At 46.1% G+C, this 19127-nt stretch overlaps 1 protein-coding gene across 3 annotated transcripts in view; it reads left to right on the top strand.

The window, feature by feature from the left end:
- The window catches only part of LOC120993346, a 98770-nt gene extending 83396 nt beyond the window's left edge, over positions 1-15374 (top strand). For 2 of the 3 annotated variants that reach the window (XM_040421873.1, XM_040421871.1), the window contains 2 exons: positions 14985-15088; positions 15166-15374. In XM_040421873.1, the coding sequence (XP_040277807.1) occupies positions 14985-15088; positions 15166-15218 (157 nt within the window). In that variant the 3' untranslated portion in view covers positions 15219-15374. The remainder of the gene's footprint in view (positions 1-14984; positions 15089-15165) is intronic. The other variant, XM_040421872.1, reaches the window with a different exon arrangement.
- The last annotated feature ends 3753 nt before the right edge of the window (positions 15375-19127 follow it).

Genomic DNA, 19127 nt, shown 5'->3' with positions numbered 1-19127 from the left:
CAGAGATGGACAGGCATACATGGACAGGCAGACATGGACACGCAGAGATGGACACGCAGAGATGGACAGGCGGACATGACATGGACACGGGGAGATGGACACGCAGAGATGGACAGGCAGACATGGACAGGCAGACATGGAGACGCAGAGATGGACAGGCAGACATGGACAGGCAGAGATGGACGATCAGAGATGGACACGCAGACATGGAGTCGCAGAGATGGAGACGCAGAGATGGAGACGCAGAGATGGACAGGCAGAGATGGACAGGCAGAGATAGACAGGCAGAGATGGACAGGCAGACATGGAGACGCAGAGATGGACAGGCAGACATGGACAGGCAGAGATTGACACGCAGACATGGAGACGCAGAGATGGACAGGCAGACATGGACAGGCAGAGATTGACACGCAGACATGGAGTCGCAGAGATGGAGACGCAGAGATGGACACGCAGAGATGGACAGGCAGACATGGACAGGCAGAGATGGACAGGCAGAGATGGACAGGCAGACATGGACAGGCAGAGATGGACACGCAGACATGGAGTCGCAGAGATGGACAGGCACAGATGAACAGGCAGAGATGGACAGGCAGAGATGGACACGTAGAGATGGAGACGCAGAGATGGACAGGCATACATGGACAGGCAGACATGGACACGCAGAGATGGACACGCAGAGATGGACAGGCGGACATGACATGGACACGGGGAGATGGACACGCAGAGATGGACAGGCAGACATGGACAGGCATACATGGAGACGCAGAGATGGACAGGCGGACATGACATGGACACGGGGAGATGGACAGGCAGAGATGGACAGGCAGAGATGGACAGGCAGACATGGAGACGCAGAGATGGACAGGCAGACATGGACAGGCAGAGATTGACACGCAGACATGGAGTCGCAGAGATGGAGACGCAGAGATGGACACGCAGAGATGGACAGGCAGAGATGGACAGGCAGACATGGACAGGCAGAGATGGACAGGCAGAGATGGACAGGCAGACATGGACAGGCAGAGATGGACACGCAGACATGGAGTCGCAGAGATGGACAGGCACAGATGAACAGGCAGAGATGGACAGGCAGAGATGGACAGGCAGAGATGGACACGTAGAGATGGAGACGCAGAGATGGACAGGCATACATGGACAGGCAGACATGGACACGCAGAGATGGACACGCAGAGATGGACAGGCGGACATGACATGGACACGGGGAGATGGACACGTAGAGATGGACAGGCAGACATGGACAGGCAGAGATGGACACGCAGACATGGAGTCGCAGAGATGGACAGGCACAGATGAACAGGCAGAGATGGACAGGCAGAGATGGACAGGCAGAGATGGACACGTAGAGATGGAGACGCAGAGATGGACAGGCATACATGGACAGGCAGACATGGACACGCAGAGATGGACACGCAGAGATGGACAGGCGGACATGACATGGACACGGGGAGATGGACACGCAGAGATGGACAGGCAGACATGGACAGGCAGACATGGAGACGCAGAGATGGACAGGCAGACATGGACAGGCAGAGATGGACGATCAGAGATGGACACGCAGACATGGAGTCGCAGAGATGGAGACGCAGAGATGGACAGGCAGAGATGGACAGGCAGAGATAGACAGGCAGAGATGGACAGGCAGACATGGAGACGCAGAGATGGACAGGCAGACATGGACAGGCAGAGATTGACACGCAGACATGGAGACGCAGAGATGGACAGGCAGACATGGACAGGCAGAGATTGACACGCAGACATGGAGTCGCAGAGATGGAGACGCAGAGATGGACACGCAGAGATGGACAGGCAGACATGGACAGGCAGAGATGGACAGGCAGAGATGGACAGGCAGACATGGACAGGCAGAGATGGACACGCAGACATGGAGTCGCAGAGATGGACAGGCACAGATGAACAGGCAGAGATGGACAGGCAGAGATGGACACGTAGAGATGGAGACGCAGAGATGGACAGGCATACATGGACAGGCAGACATGGACACGCAGAGATGGACACGCAGAGATGGACAGGCGGACATGACATGGACACGGGGAGATGGACTCGCAGAGATGGACAGGCAGACATGGACAGGCATACATGGAGACGCAGAGATGGACAGGCGGACATGACATGGACACGGGAGATGGACAGGCAGAGATGGACAGGCAGAGATGGACAGGCAGACATGGAGACGCAGAGATGGACAGGCAGACATGGACAGGCAGAGATTGACACGCAGACATGGAGTCGCAGAGATGGAGACGCAGAGATGGACACGCAGAGATGGACAGGCAGAGATGGACAGGCAGACATGGACAGGCAGAGATGGACAGGCAGAGATGGACAGGCAGACATGGACAGGCAGAGATGGACACGCAGACATGGAGTCGCAGAGATGGACAGGCACAGATGAACAGGCAGAGATGGACAGGCAGAGATGGACAGGCAGAGATGGACACGTAGAGATGGAGACGCAGAGATGGACAGGCATACATGGACAGGCAGACATGGACACGCAGAGATGGACACGCAGAGATGGACAGGCGGACATGACATGGACACGGGGAGATGGACACGTAGAGATGGACAGGCAGACATGGACAGGCAGACATGGAGACGCAGAGATGGACAGGCAGACATGGACAGGCAGAGATGGACGATCAGAGATGGACACGCAGACATGGAGTCGCAGAGATGGAGACGCAGAGATGGAGACGCAGAGATGGACAGGCAGAGATGGACAGGCAGAGATAGACAGGCAGAGATGGACACGCAGACATGGAGTCGCAGAGATGGACAGGCAGAGATGGACAGGCAGACATGGAGTCGCAGAGATGGAGACGCAGAGTTTGACGCGCAGAGATGGCCAGGCAGAGATGGACAGACAGACATGGACAGGCAGACATGGACACGCAGACATGGAGTCGCAGACATGGAGTCGCAGAGATGGACAGGCAGACATGGACAGGCAGACATGGATAGGCAGAGATGGACAGGCAGACATGGACATGCAGACATGGACACGCAGAGATGGACAGGCAGAGATGGACAGGCAGAGATGGACACGTAGAGATGGAGACGCAGAGATGGACAGGCAGACATGGACATGGAGAGATGGACACGCAGACATGGACACGCAGAGATGGACAGGCAGACATGGACAGGCAGAGATAGAGACGCAGAGATGGACAGGCAGACATGGACATGGAAAGATGGACACGCAGACATGGACAGGCAGACATGGACAGGCAGACATGGACAGGCAGAGATGGAGACGCAGAGATGGACAGTCAGACATGGACATGGAGAGATGGACACGCAGAGATGGACAGGCAGAGATGGACACGCAGACATGGACACGTAGAGATGGAGACGCAGACATGGACAGGCAGACATGGACAGGCAGACATGAACAGGCAGAGATGGACAGGCAGACATGGACATGGAGAGATGGACACGCAGACATGGACACGCAGAGATGGACAGGCAGACATGGACAGGCAGAGATGGAGACGCAGAGATAGACAGGCAGACATGGACATGGAGAGATGGACACGCAGACATGAACAGGCAGAGATGGACAGGCAGACATGGACAGGCAGACATGGACAGGCAGAGATGGACAGGCAGACATGGACAGGCAGAGATGGAGACGCAGAGATGGACAGGCAGACATGACATGGACACGGGGAGATGGACAGGCAGAGATGGACAGGCAGACATGGAGACGCAGAGATGGACAGGCAGACATGGACAGGCAGAGATTGACACGCAGACATGGAGTCGCAGAGATGGAGACGCAGAGATGGACACGCAGAGATGGACAGGCAGAGATGGACAGGCAGACATGGACAGGCAGAGATGGACAGGCAGAGATGGACAGGCAGACATGGACAGGCAGAGATGGACACGCAGACATGGAGTCGCAGAGATGGACAGGCACAGATGAACAGGCAGAGATGGACAGGCAGAGATGGACAGGCAGAGATGGACACGGAGAGATGGAGACGCAGAGATGGACAGGCAGACATGGAGACGCAGAGATGGACAGGCAGACATGGACAGGCAGACATGGAGACGCAGAGATGGACAGGCAGACATGGACAGGCAGAGATGGACGATCAGAGATGGACACGCAGACATGGAGTCGCAGAGATGGAGACGCAGAGATGGAGACGCAGAGATGGACAGGCAGAGATGGACAGGCAGAGATAGACAGGCAGAGATGGACAGGCAGACATGGAGACGCAGAGATGGACAGGCAGACATGGACAGGCAGAGATGGACGATCAGAGATGGACACGCAGACATGGAGTCGCAGAGATGGAGACGCAGAGATGGAGACGCAGAGATGGACACGCAGAGATGGACAGGCGGACATGACATGGACACGGGGAGATGGACACGCAGAGATGGACAGGCAGACATGGACAGGCAGACATGGAGACGCAGAGATGGACAGGCAGACATGGACAGGCAGAGATGGACGATCAGAGATGGACACGCAGACATGGAGTCGCAGAGATGGAGACGCAGAGATGGAGACGCAGAGATGGACAGGCAGAGATGGACAGGCAGAGATAGACAGGCAGAGATGGACACGCAGACATGGAGTCGCAGAGATGGACAGGCAGAGATGGACAGGCAGACATGGAGTCGCAGAGATGGAGACGCAGAGTTTGACGCGCAGAGATGGCCAGGCAGAGATGGACAGGCAGACATGGACAGGCAGACATGGACACGCAGACATGGAGTCGCAGACATGGAGTCGCAGAGATGGACAGGCAGACATGGACAGGCAGACATGGACAGGCAGAGATGGACAGGCAGACATGGACATGCAGACATGGACACGCAGAGATGGACAGGCAGAGATGGACAGGCAGAGATGGACACGTAGAGATGGAGACGCAGAGATGGACAGGCAGACATGGACATGGAGAGATGGACACGCAGAGATGGACAGGCAGACATGGACAGGCAGAGATAGAGACGCAGAGATGGACAGGCAGACATGGACATGGAAAGATGGACACGCAGACATGGACAGGCAGACATGGACAGGCAGACATGGACAGGCAGAGATGGAGACGCAGAGATGGACAGTCAGACATGGACATGGAGAGATGGACACGCAGAGATGGACAGGCAGAGATGGACACGCAGACATGGACACGTAGAGATGGAGACGCAGACATGGACAGGCAGACATGGACAGGCAGACATGAACAGGCAGAGATGGACAGGCAGACATGGACATGGAGAGATGGACACGCAGACATGGACACGCAGAGATGGACAGGCAGACATGGACAGGCAGACATGGACAGGCAGAGATGGAGACGCAGAGATAGACAGGCAGACATGGACATGGAGAGATGGACACGCAGACATGAACAGGCAGAGATGGACAGGCAGACATGGACAGGCAGACATGGACAGGCAGAGATGGACAGGCAGACATGGACAGGCAGACATGGACAGGCAGAGATGGAGACGCAGAGATGGACAGGCAGACATGGACATGGAGAGATGGACACGCAGACATGGACACGCAGAGATGGACAGGCAGAGATGGACACGCAGACATGTCCGCCTGTCCATGTCTGCGTGTCCATCTCTGGCTGTCCATGTGTGCGTGTCCATGTCTGCGTGTCCATCTCTCCATGTCCATGTCTGCCTGTCTATCTCTGCATCTCCATCTCTGCCTGTCCATGTCTGCCTGTCCATGTCTGCCTGTCCATCTCTGCGTGTCCATCTCTGCGTGTCCATCTCTGCCTGTCCATGTCTGCCTGTCCATGTCTGCCTGTCCATCTCTGCCTGTCCATGTCTGCGTGTCCATCTCTCCATGTCCATGTCTGCCTGTCCATCTCTGCGTCTCCATCTCTGCCTGTCCATGTCTGCCTGTCCATTTCTGCGTCTCCATCTCTGCGTCTCCATGTCTGCGTGTCCATCTCTGATCGTCCATCTCTGCCTGTCCATGTCTGCGTGTCAATCTCCGCGTGTCCATGTCATGTTCGCCTGTCCATGTCTGCGTGTCCATCTCCGCCTGTCCATGTCTGCCTGTCCATGTCTGCCTGTCCATGTCTGCGTGTCCATGTCTGCGTATCCATCTCTGCGTGTCCATGTCTGCCTGTCCATCTCTGCGTCTCCATCTCTGCGTCTCCATGTCTGCGTGTCCATCTCTGATCGTCCATCTCTGCCTGTCCATGTCTGCCTGTCAATCTCTGCGTCTCCATCTCTATGTGTCCATGTCTGCCTGTCCATCTCTGCCTGTCCATCTGTGCCTGTCCATCTGTGCCTGTCCATCTGTGACTATCTATCACGACTCTTTCTATATATATATATTTATGATAATATATTGGAATTACTCTATGTATATATATATATATATATATATATATATATTTACTATTTAACAGATATATACAGATATTTTTATATGTGTCATATATAAGCATCTGTATATTTATTGAGTAGGTGCTTATTATTCATATTCGTTGGTGGTATAGTGTTAATAATTGTACTCTTTATAAAATCATTTATTATTTTTTATTCTCATTTCGTTGGTGGTTTTTGGGCAGCATGCTTATTACCTACATACTTACCTGATTCGAGCATCCAGCGACGTCATCCAGACTCTCCGCCTCCTTCCAGCGATGCCGGCGTCTTCTCTTCCGGGTGTATGCGATGACGTCACCGGCGCATTGAGGATGGAGCGGTCGAGCCAGCGGCCGCCTCTCAATGCGCCTGCGCCGATTGAAGACATGTACGGCGCAGGCGCGAGATTTGAAATTCTAACAGAGCCAGCAGAGAACGATTCCGTTCCCTGGCCCTGTCAATCACAATGCCGAGGGGGCGTCATTTCGATCGGAGGATGCGGCTGCTATCAGCAAGTAGCCGCCCTACTTGCTGGTAGCAAGGTAATTTGCATATTTTAAAAATCGATTTTTAGCAAATTCTACTGAACGAAAATCATTATTTTGCTTATGTATGCAGAGACTGCAGTGTAGAGATTATTAGTAACCAAAAAGGTTTAGTGGGGTGACAGAAGCCCTTTAAGCAGGGAGGATTGAGGCCAATGAGTCATTGGCCCACAAGCAACTTAAGCAGGGAGGATTCCTCATGACTTTAGATGGAAAGAATTACGAATATTCTAAAAAACAAATATATAGCACTATATCGAATATATTTGTTTTTTAGAATATTCGTCTTTGTTTTTCCAATCTGTACAGTTGTGCCACTTCGGCATACTCCTCCCCGACCAGCGTCCCCGTCACCATGGGAACGCCTGGGGGTTAGAATATACCATCAGATCTGAGTTTTCACGATCTCACTGAGATCGTGAAATCTCAGATCCGATGGTCTATTCTAACCCCCAGGTGTTCCCATGGTGACGAGGACGCTTGTCGGGGAGGAGTATGCCAAAGTGGCACAACTGTACAGATTGGAAAAACAAAGACGAATATTCTAAAAAACAAATATATTCGATATAGTGCTATATATTTGTTTTTTAGAATATTCGTAATTCTTTCCATCTAAAGTCATGAGGAATCCTCCCTGCTTAAGTTGCTTGTGGGCCAATGACTCATTGGCCTCAATCCTCCCTGCTTAACCACCTCCGGACCGCTGTACGCACAGACGCGTCCTGGAGGTGGTTGATTGATTCCGAGTGGACGCGCCGGCGCGTCCTCTCGCGATGGCCGAGATTTCCTGTGAATACGCGCACACAGGCGCGCGCGCTCACAGGAACGGAAGGTAAGAAAGTGGATCTCCAGCCTGCCAGCGGCGATCGTTCGCTGGCAGGCTGGAGATGTGATTTTTTTAACCCCTAACAGGTATATTAGACGCTGTTTTGATAACAGCGTCTAATATACCTGCTACCTGGTCCTCTGGTGGTCCCCTTTGTTTGGATCGACCACCAGAGGACACAGGTAGCTCAGTAATATGTTGCACCAAGCACCACACTACACTACACCCCCCCCCCGTCACTTATTAACCCCTTATTCACCCTTAATCACCCCTGATCACCCCATATAGACTCCCTGATCACCCCCCTGTCATTTATTACCCCCCTGTCATTGATCACACCCCTGTAAAGCTCCATTCAGACGTCCGCATGATTTTTACGGATCCACTGATAGATGGATCGGATCCGCAAAACGCACACGGACGTCTGAATGAGCCTTACAGGGGCATGATCAATGACTGTGGTGATCACCCCATATAGACTCCCTGATCACCCCCCTGTCATTGATTACACCCCTGTCATTGATCACCCCCCTGTAAAGCTCCATTCAGACGTCCGCATGATTTTTACGGATCCACTGATAGATGGATCGGATCCGCAAAACGCACACGGACGTCTGAATGGAGCCTTACAGGGGCATGATCAATGACTGTGGTGATCACCCCATATAGACTCCCTGATCACCCCCCTGTCATTGATTACCCCCCTGTCATTGATCACCCCCCTGTAAAGCTCCATTCAGATGTCCGCATGATTTTTACGGATCCACTGATAGATGGATCGGATCCGCAAAACGCACACGGACGTCTGAATGGAGCCTTACAGGGGCGTGATCAATGACTGGTGATCACCCCATATAGACTCTCTGATCACCCCCTGTCATTGATCACCCCCCTGTCATTGATCACCCCCCTGTCATTGATCACCACCCCCTGTCATTGATCACCCCTCTGTAAGGCTCCATTCAGACATTTTTTTGGCCCAAGTTAGCGGAAATTATTTTTTTTTTCTTACAAAGTCTCATATTCCACTAACTTGCGTCAAAAAATTAAATCTCACATGAACTCACCATACCCCTCACGGAATCCAAATGCGTAAAAATTTTTAGACATTTATATTCCAGACTTCTTCTCACGCTTTAGGGCCCCTAGAATGCCAGGGCAGTATAAATACCCCACATGTGACCCCATTTCGGAAAGAAGACACCCCCAGGTATTCCGTGAGGGGCATATTGAGTCCATGAAAGATTGAAATTTTTGTCCCAAGTTAGCGGAAAGGGAGACTTTGTGAGAAAAAAATAAATAAAATCAATTTCCGCTAACTTGTGCCAAAAAAAAAAAAATTCTATGAACTCGCCATGGAAAATGCCAAGGCAGTATAACTACCCCACAAGTGACCCCATTTTGGAAAGAAGACACCCCAAGGTATTCCGTAAGGGGCATGGCGAGTTCCTAGAATTTTTTATTTTTTGTCACAAGTTAGTGGAAAATGATGATTTTTTTTTTATTTATTTTTTTCTTACAAAGTCTTATATTCCACTAACTTGTGACAAAAAATAAAAACTTCCATGAACTCACTATGCCCATCAGCGAATACCTTGGGGTGTCTTCTTTCCAAAATGGGGTCACTTGTGGGGTAGTTATACTGCCCTGGCATTCTAGGGGCCCAAATGTGTGGTAAGGAGTTTGAAATCAAATTCTGTAAAAAATGACCAGTGAAATCCGAAAGGTTCTCTTTGGAATATGGGCCCCTTTGCCCACCTAGGCTGCAAAAAAGTGTCACACATCTGGTATTTCTGTATTCAGGAGAAGTTGAAGAATGTGTTTTGGGGTGTCTTTTTACATATACCCATGCTGGGTGAGATAAATATCTTGGTCAAATGCCAACTTTGTATAAAAAAATGGGAAAAGTTGTCTTTTGCCAAGATATTTCTCTCACCCAGCATGGGTATATGTAAAATGACACCCCAAAACACATTCCCCAACTTCTCCTGAGTACGGAGATACCAGATGTCCATGCCCCTCACGGAATACCTTGGGGTGTCTTCTTTCCAAAATGGGGTCACTTGTGGGGTAGTTATACTGCCCTGGCATTTTCCAGGGGCCTTAATGTGTGGTAAGTAGGTAAATGACCTGTGAAATCCGAAAGGTGCTCTTTGGAATGTGGGCCCCTTTGCCCACCTAGGCTGCAAAAAAGTGCCACACATGTGGTATATCCGTACTCGGGAGAAGTTGGGGAATGTGTTTTGGGGTGTCATTTTACATATACCCATGCTGGGTGAGAGAAATATCTTGGCAAAAGACAACTTTTCCCATTTTTTTATACAAAGTTGGCATTTGACCAAGATATTTATCTCACCCAGCATGGGTATATGTAAAAATACACCCCAAAACACATTCCTCAACTTCTCCTGAATACAGAGATACCAGATGTGTGACACTTTTTTGCAGCCTAGGTGGGCAAAGGGGCCCATATTCCAAAGAGCACCTTTCGGATTTCACTGGTCATTTTTTACAGAATTTGATTTCAAACTCCTTACCACACATTTGGGCCCCTAGAATGCCAGGGCAGTATAACTACCCCACAAGTGACCCCATTTTGGAAAGAAGAGACCCCAAGGTATTTCGTGATGGGCATAGTGATTTCATAGAACTTTTTATTTTTTGTCACAAGTTAGTGGAATATGAGACTTTGTAAGAAAAAATAAAAATAAAAAAAAAATCATAATTTTCCGCTAACTTGTGACAAAAAATAAAAAGTTCTATGAACTCACTATGCCCATCAGCGAATACCTTAGGGTGTGTACTTTCCGAAATGGGGTCATTTGTGGGGTGTTTGTACTGTCTGGGCATTGTAGAACCTCAGGAAACATGACAGGTGCTCAGAAAGTCAGAGCTGCTTCAAAAAGCGGAAATTCACATTTTTGTACCATAGTTTGTAAACGCTATAACTTTTACCCAAACCATTTTTTTTTTTTACCCAAACATTTTTTTTTTATCAAAGACATGTAGAACAATAAATTTAGAGAAAAATTTATATATGGATCTCGTTTTTTTTGTAAAATTTTACAACTGAAAGTGAAAAATGTCATTTTTTTGCAAAAAAATCGTTAAATTTTGATTAATAACAAAAAAAGTAAAAATGTCAGCAGCAATGAAATACCACCAAATGAAAGCTCTATTAGTGAGAAGAAAAGGAGGTAAAATTCATTTGGGTGGTAAGTTGCATGACCGATCAATAAACGGTGAAAGTAGTGTAGGTCAGAAGTGTAAAAAGTGGCCTGGTCTTTCAGGGTGTTTAAGCACTGGGGGCTGAGGTGGTTAAAGGGCTTCTGTCACCCCACTAAACCGTTTTTTTTTTTTTTTTGGTTACTAATAATCCCTACACTGCAGTCTCTGCATACATAAGCAAAATAATGATTTTCGTTCAGTAGAATTTGCTAAAAATCGATTTTTAAAATATGCAAATTACCTTGCTACCAATATAGTGGTATATATTTGCTTTTTAGAATATATAGCAATATAGCGAATATTCGAAAAAAAATTATGTAGAGTAATTTAGCTAATATAGTGCTATAGTTCTTTGTATAATAGTTCTTTGTATAATTTTTTTCTGATCTGAAGTTCAGATTGGAAAAAAATTGCAACTATAAAAAAAAGATTACAGGGAGTGCAGAATTATTAGGCAAGTTGTATTTTTGAGGATTAATTTTATTATTGAACAACAACCATGTTCTCAATGAACCCAAAAAACTAATTAATATCAAAGCTGAATATTTTTGGAAGTAGTTTTTAGTTTGTTTTTAGTTTTAGCTATTTTAGGGGGATATCTGTGTGTGCAGGTGACTATTACTGTGCATAATTATTACGCAACTTAACAAAAAAAAATATATACCCATTTCAATTATTTATTTTTACCAGTGAAACCAATATAACATCTCAACATTCACAAATATACATTTCTGACATTCAAAAACAAAACAAAAACAAATCAGTGACCAATATAGCCACCTTTCTTTGCAAGGACACTCAAAAGCCTGCCATCCATGGATTCTGTCAGTGTTTTGATCTGTTCACCATCAACATTGCGTGTAGCAGCAACCACAGCCTCCCAGACACTGTTCAGAGAGGTGTACTGTTTTCCCTCCTTGTAAATCTCACATTTGATGATGGACCACAGGTTCTCAATGGGGTTCAGATCAGGTGAACAAGGAGGCCATGTCATTAGATTTTCTTCTTTTATACCCTTTCTTGCCAGCCACGCTGTGGAGTACTTGGACGCGTGTGATGGAGCATTGTCCTGCATGAAAATCATGTTTTTCTTGAAGGATGCAGACTTCTTCCTGTACCACTGCTTGAAGAAGGTGTCTTCCAGAAACTGGCAGTAGGACTGGGAGTTGAGCTTGACTCCATCCTCAACCCGAAAAGGCCCCACAAGCTCATCTTTGATGATACCAGCCCAAACCAGTACTCCACCTCCACCTTGCTGGCGTCTGAGTCGGACTGGAGCTCTCTGCCCTTTACCAATCCAGCCATGGGCCCATCAAGACTCACTCTCATTTCATCAGTCCATAAAACCTTAGAAAAATCAGTCTTGAGATATTTCTTGGCCCAGTCTTGACGTTTGAGCTTGTGTGTCTTGTTCAGTGGTGGTCGTCTTTCAGCCTTTCTTACCTTGGCCATGTCTCTGAGTATTGCACACCTTGTGCTTTTGGGCACTCCAGTGATGTTGCAGCTCTGAAATATGGCCAAACTGGTGGCAAGTGGCATCTTGGCAGCTGCACGCTTGACTTTTCTCAGTTCATGGGCAGTTATTTTGCGCCTTGGTTTTTCCACACGCTTCTTGCGACCCTGTTGACTATTTTGAATGAAACGCTTGATTGTTCGATGATCACGCTTCAGAAGCTTTGCAATTTTAAGAGTGTTGCATCCCTCTGCAAGATATCTCACTATTTTTGACTTTTCTGAGCCTGTCAAGTCCTTCTTTTGACCCATTTTGCCAAAGGAAAGGAAGTTGCCTAATAATTATGTACACCTGATATAGGGTGTTGATGTCATTAGACCACACCCCTTCTCATTACAGAGATGCACATCACCTAATATGCTTAATTGGTAGTAGGCTTTCGAGCCTATACAGCTTGGAGTAAGACAACATGCATAAAGAGGATGATGTGGTCAAAATACTCATTTGCCTAATAATTCTGTACAGGGTGTATAGCACTATATTAGCTAATATTAGTTTTTTTCGAATATTCGCTATATTGCTATATATTCTTGTTTTAGAATATTACGAATATTCTGAAAAACGAATATAGCACTATATTAGCTATATTTCTCTATATATTAGTTTTTTTTGAATATTTGTAATTTTTTTCCATCTGAAGTCATGATTCCTCCCTGCTTAAGTAACTTAAGCAGGGAGGAATCATGACTCGAGATGGAAAAAAATGACGAATATTCTAAAAAACAAATATATAGCACTAAATTCTATAGCGCTATATATTAGTTTTTGACCCACACCTGTATTGATGGCGTTATATTCGCATATTACGCGATCATTACCTTGCCGATTTTTCGAGTAAATAAAAAAAGTAGAATATAACGAATATTCGAATTCGCGAATATTCTAAGAAATATTCACAAGATATCGCGAATTAGAATATGACCCCTGCCGCTGATCACTACTCTTTTACAGGTACCACAATGTGATCCTATGCACTTTTAAATGGACTTTGGTAAAAAAAAAATGCTGTTAGCCAGATAGTTAGCACCTTACTTTCATAGCTCATATGGCCTGCCTCTGAGGATGTTAATACTAATGGTTTTTATGTTACCTTGTGTTAGCTCAGAAAGCTTAGGCATTGTATTGTATTTTTGCTACACAAGGGGGACCAAGTGGTAAGTCACAAGCAGATCTAACACCGTCAAGGGTAACCCCGCTGCTAATGTGTGTTTTGAGGGAGTAGCCCTCATGGAGATATGGGAGATAACTGGCTCCTCCTCCTAGTCTGTCTATGACCTAAGGTCTTGTGCACCGCCTTAACGGAAAAATATTTAGCTGCCTATTTACACAAAGAAAAAGAGACGTTCCAGAATTCAGGATAAAAACCTATATGTTTTCTTTATTCATAATGGTCACAATTCACATACATGGACAGCTTCTCCCTCCACCGCTAGGTTGACATGTTTCGGACTTGTTAGTCCTTACTCGTGAGGACTGGTCCGGTCTGTTCCGTGCATGGGAAAAGATATGGTGAGCTGGAAAAGCGTGTTTGTAGCTGCCTGTTTAGTCATCAAGGTGACCGTGCAAAAAGCTATATATAGACCTATATAGCTATATATAAACTGTGAATAGACACCCTACTCATACGGGCAGGAACCTAGTGGTAGCAGTATCTATGTCAGTCTATGTATGTTTTAATATAGCACTCTAACCTTCCTTGGGTACCCTTAGAGCATAACCTAAGCACAAGCTGAGGGCGGCTTGGTTTTAAGTAAGGGGGAATGTAACACCCCAGAGTGGTGTTACCACTTCTGCACCCTGCTACTGTCTTTATTGGTCTAACAAAATGTCAACTTGTGCATTTATTTCAGGTCCTCCACAATGTGCATTCCTATTTTGTTATGCAACTGTTATGTTCACATGTAATGTGCCTGGTTAACCAGCAAGTGGCAGCAAACATGGCAAAGCTGTATGTAGATAGAATGGAACTTACCATTCCAGTCTAACCCCCCGTCTGGAGAGAAGTGGGCTAGTCCCACTTCCTGCAGGAAGGGTGGGGACCAGTGAGAGTTAGTCTAGCTTAACCCTGCTAGGAGACAGGTGTGCAGGGGACACGTCTCTGCTGGACATGCCCAGGCCAGCCAGAGCACCTTAAGCTCTGCTGGCCATGGAGGCCAAAGCTTGAAGCCTCAGGATCCAGGAGGAAAATTCCCTGGCCTAATCTAGAGACAGACCATACAAAGAGAAGTGCAGCACCGTAAATGTACAGTGGAAGGCACCAACAGATTAATAGCATGGCCTGGGAGCCTAAGTATATTTTTAAACTGTGTATGTCTCATCTTTCTATATGATCTAGCAGACCAATCAATGCAGTCAGACAACTGTCAGAAATAAAAGTAGGCAAATCCATATGAACTTGACCTAGGGATGGTAAGCACATACCCGTGATACCAATTACTAACAATCTGATAATTTTTTCATTGACTAGCCATAAAATTGAGCATCACGGGGCATGGGATATTCTACGCTGGATACTTTTTTTATTCATGGGACTGTGTGTCCTCCTCTCTACCTATTACGAAGAGATTTCAGGTGAGTTTGAACATTTATAATATTTCTATAAAGACAGAGACTCTCCCATACTAATATTAGCTTCTGTTTCATTTCAGACAGCATATCTCACATACATCTGATGTGTAATCAACCATTAAATGAGACATGACCTGACAGCTGGATATGACTGTTCGAGCACCGTATAACTTATTTTAAATATGACTTTATTTTGGTGGATTAAAATGTGTTATCTGTAAAATTGTGCTGCCGCACTATGGGAGTGATTTATCATCTCCCTACACACGTTTTTTTGGCAGAAAAAAGTCACAAACCCAGTGTATGCGGCATTTTAAACGTCACTGCGGCTAAGTTTAGACACAGCAACTGTTTTATCTTGATCAGTGTATTTCCTTTTTTATTTCAGAAAATTAGGTAAAGCGGCGGTGCGTAAATGTTTTCGGCTCACAGGCCTTCATCAGATACTGTGCTGCAGTTAGTTAGAAGAGTCAAAGAATTGTTGTACACCGGAGGTATGGGTGCAGGTATGCACTAGAAAGGTAGTGGTGTTGGTACCTGCACCCATACCTCCGGTGCACAACAATTATTTGACTCTTCTACCTAACTGCGGCACAGTGTCTGATTAAGGCCTGCGAGCCGAAAACGTTTACGCTCTGCCGCTTTGCCTAATTTTCTGAAATAAAAAAGGAAATACACTGATCAAGATAAAACAGTTGCCCATGGATGTGCCTAACTTATGAAGAGGTTTGCACCTTGCCATAAATTAAAAGCATCCTCCAGCAGTGCAGGGGATGTCAAGAATGGTGTTGCGCACGCGAGTCTTGATAAATCTCCCGCTGTGTCTCTTCTTGATTTGTTTTGTCTTGTAGAAAAAATGCTAAACATTTTGGCATGAAGTGAGGCAACCAATAGATGGTGTGTGTAGCTTTGCAACAAATTTACCATCTAGCATGTGCTAAATTTGGTACATGATGTTTAACAATACACTGTCTAAATATTAGACAGAATTAATAAATCTGCCCCATGGCTTCTTTTGAGGCCTTTGGGTTGTAAAAAAATGTCATGACTCATGTGTGTCAAATGTCATGTGTGTAGCTTAACATGTGTTAAGTCACGCTTTGCCACGCAGTGTTGGAGCTGATCGGCCTAGGCAAGAGTAGCCACACCGGTGAGCAGTTGCTAAAGTACATCAAGCAGCAAACATCCCACCGGCTGTCACCCTGCCAACTCCAATTGGGCAAGGTGGTCAGCTACAATGATTGCAACATCCTGGCTGTCCTGAACCTGGGGAAAATAATACATATTCCCTCTGCATAGCCTTTTAATAAAATGCACTGCCTTGCACAAGGTGCTGGCAATGTCCAGGAGACTGTCCCTCTTTTCAGTTATTCTTATGTGGTGAGGAATGCTCTCCTGGACTTGCAGCATCAGAATGGTCTACAGCTACACGGCTTAATGTGCGACGTTCCAACTTGCTGGAATTCAACATTGCACATGATACATCTATACTAGTAGCGGAAAGCAGTGAGGAGGTGCTGCCACTGGAAGAGGAAGAGGAGTCAGTGATCGAGGAGCAAGAGGATGATGATGATGATGGTGACACCTGTGACAAGCAGATTGGTGGCAAGTGACAAGCAGATTGGTGGCATCAAGCATGTTTTTATACCGTCGTTATCAAAGCAAAATGGCCATTATGCCACTGCTGAAGCCTGCCGACCATCGTGTTCTGTACGGCTGCTGTTGCCTCCATCATGCCACTGCCTCAGCTTGGTTACCATCATCTTCAGTAAGGCTGCTGCTTCCTGCGTCACGCTGCTGCCTGCCACCATGTACCGTATGGCTGTTGCTGTCGCCTTAACCGCTGCTGCTCCTCGATACTAATCCCCTACTGCCATCACTATTAACGCAATGCATCTGCCACTACTACCATTACCACCACTACTACTACTATTACTATTACTTCCCATAAACGGCTGACCTACAGCCTTGTATGTTCCACGCTATGCTACTTCTGCTGCCGCTATGTACCTCTAATACCCTACGCTTTCCACATCCACACTGCACTGCTGCTGCTCCCAATTAAGGCCTCATGCACACGACCGTGTGCCAACCGTGGTGGTGCTGTGGACCGCAAATTGCTGTTTACAATGCACCAACCATGTGCCCGCCGTCTGTGGACACTTGAATTGGGTCCGCGATCCGCATCCGACAGTCTGCACCGTAAAAATGTAGTGCATGCAGTGCTTTTTTGCAGTGTGGAGGCACTGATAGAAAACCTATAGAAGCACTCCGTAGGGCTTCCATGGGCTTCCGATCTGTGCCTCCATTCTGCTCAAACCATGGACCTATTTAAGTGTTGTTTATGGCCCACAATACGGGCATGGACCTCTACAGTTGTGTGCATCATGCCTAAAAGGGAGAATTTTAATTTGGCGCCACATTTTCTTCTGACAATCAACACTTGTGTGTGTCGTATGAGCAGGCATTCTGACCCTGTAAATGCATCATTTCTGGAAACTTGGTCCCCCAAGCCACTTTTATTTATTTATTTATTTTTATCCAATAACACCGTTTGTGTTTAAACATCATCTGCCGCCAATAAGGGACAATTTTTGGAAGCTTTGGATTATGAAAAAGCATAACGGGTGTCGGCGCTGTGTGTTTTGTAAGCATGCTGTATATTAACCCCTTCCTGACACATGACTTAATAGTATGTCACAGTGGCAGGTGACTTGCCGTATTCTGACGTAGTATTACGTCATGGTGATCGGGCAGGCACTGCAGCGGTGCCCGCCGGATCATAGCAGGGGCCCGGCAGTCACTGATAGTTGGGCCCCTGCTGTATCTGCCGGCATCGGCTTTTACAGCCATTAACCCCTTCTATGCCGCAGTCAGAGCATCTCCGCACTTGTAACAACCAGCTCTATAAAAATATCACATGACCTAGCTCCTTAGGTGAACACTGTAAAAAAAAAAAATAAAGCAATTTTTTTGTCACCTTACATCACAAAAAACACCAAGCGACCAAAATGGCATATGCCCCCAAAATAGTACTAATCAAACCGTCACCTCATCCCACAAAAAATGAGACCCTACCTAAGACAATCGCCCAAAAAATAAATAAAAAATATGACTCTCAGACTATGGAGACACTCAAATATGATTATTTTTTTTTGTTTCAAAAATGCTATTATTGTGTTAAGGTGGAATAAATAAAAAAAAGTAGACATATTAGGTATTGCCACATCTGTAACAACCAGCTCTATACAAATATCACATAATATAACCCCTCAGGCGAACACCTTAAAAAAAATAAAAAATTGTATACATATTAGGTATTGCCACATCCGTAACGACCTGCTCTATAAAAATATTAGATATTGCCACGTCTGTAACAACCAGCTCTATAAAAACATTACATGACCTAACCCCTCAGGTAAACGCTATAAAAATAAATAAATAAAAACTGTGTCCAAAACAACCAATTTTTTGATCACCTTGCCCCATAAAGTGTAATAATGAATGATCAAAAAATCATATGTACCCAAAAATAGTACCAATAAAAAGATCAACTCTTACTGCTAAAAACTAGCCCCTGCACAAGACGATCGGCAGAGAAATAAAAAAATATATGGCATTCAGAAAATTGAAACACAAAAACATATTTTTTTTTCAAAAATGCTTTATTATGTAAAAACTGAAACAAACAAACAAAAAAAGTAGACATCGCGTCCATAACAACCTGCTCTATTAAAATAGGGTAATATAAGAATCATGGTAGTAAACATTGAGTTTTGTTTGGATGTTAACCCTCGATGTGTTAAAGAAAAAAATTGATTAAAATGGAAAATCTGCCAAAAAAGTGAATTTAGAAATTTCTTCTCCATTTTCCTTTAATTCTTGTGGAACACCTAAAGGGTTAACAAAGTTTGTAAAATCAGTTTTGAGTAACTTACAGGGTGTAGTTTATAAAATTTATGGGTGGTTTCTACTATTTAAGCCCCACATAGTGACTTCATAACTGAACTGGTCCTTAAAAACTGGGTTTAGGAAATTTTCT

This window comes from Bufo bufo, chromosome 3 (genome assembly GCF_905171765.1).
Source record: "Bufo bufo chromosome 3, aBufBuf1.1, whole genome shotgun sequence".
In the NCBI taxonomy this organism is placed as follows: domain Eukaryota; kingdom Metazoa; phylum Chordata; class Amphibia; order Anura; family Bufonidae; genus Bufo; species Bufo bufo.
This window is presented reverse-complemented; position numbering and strand designations above follow the sequence as displayed.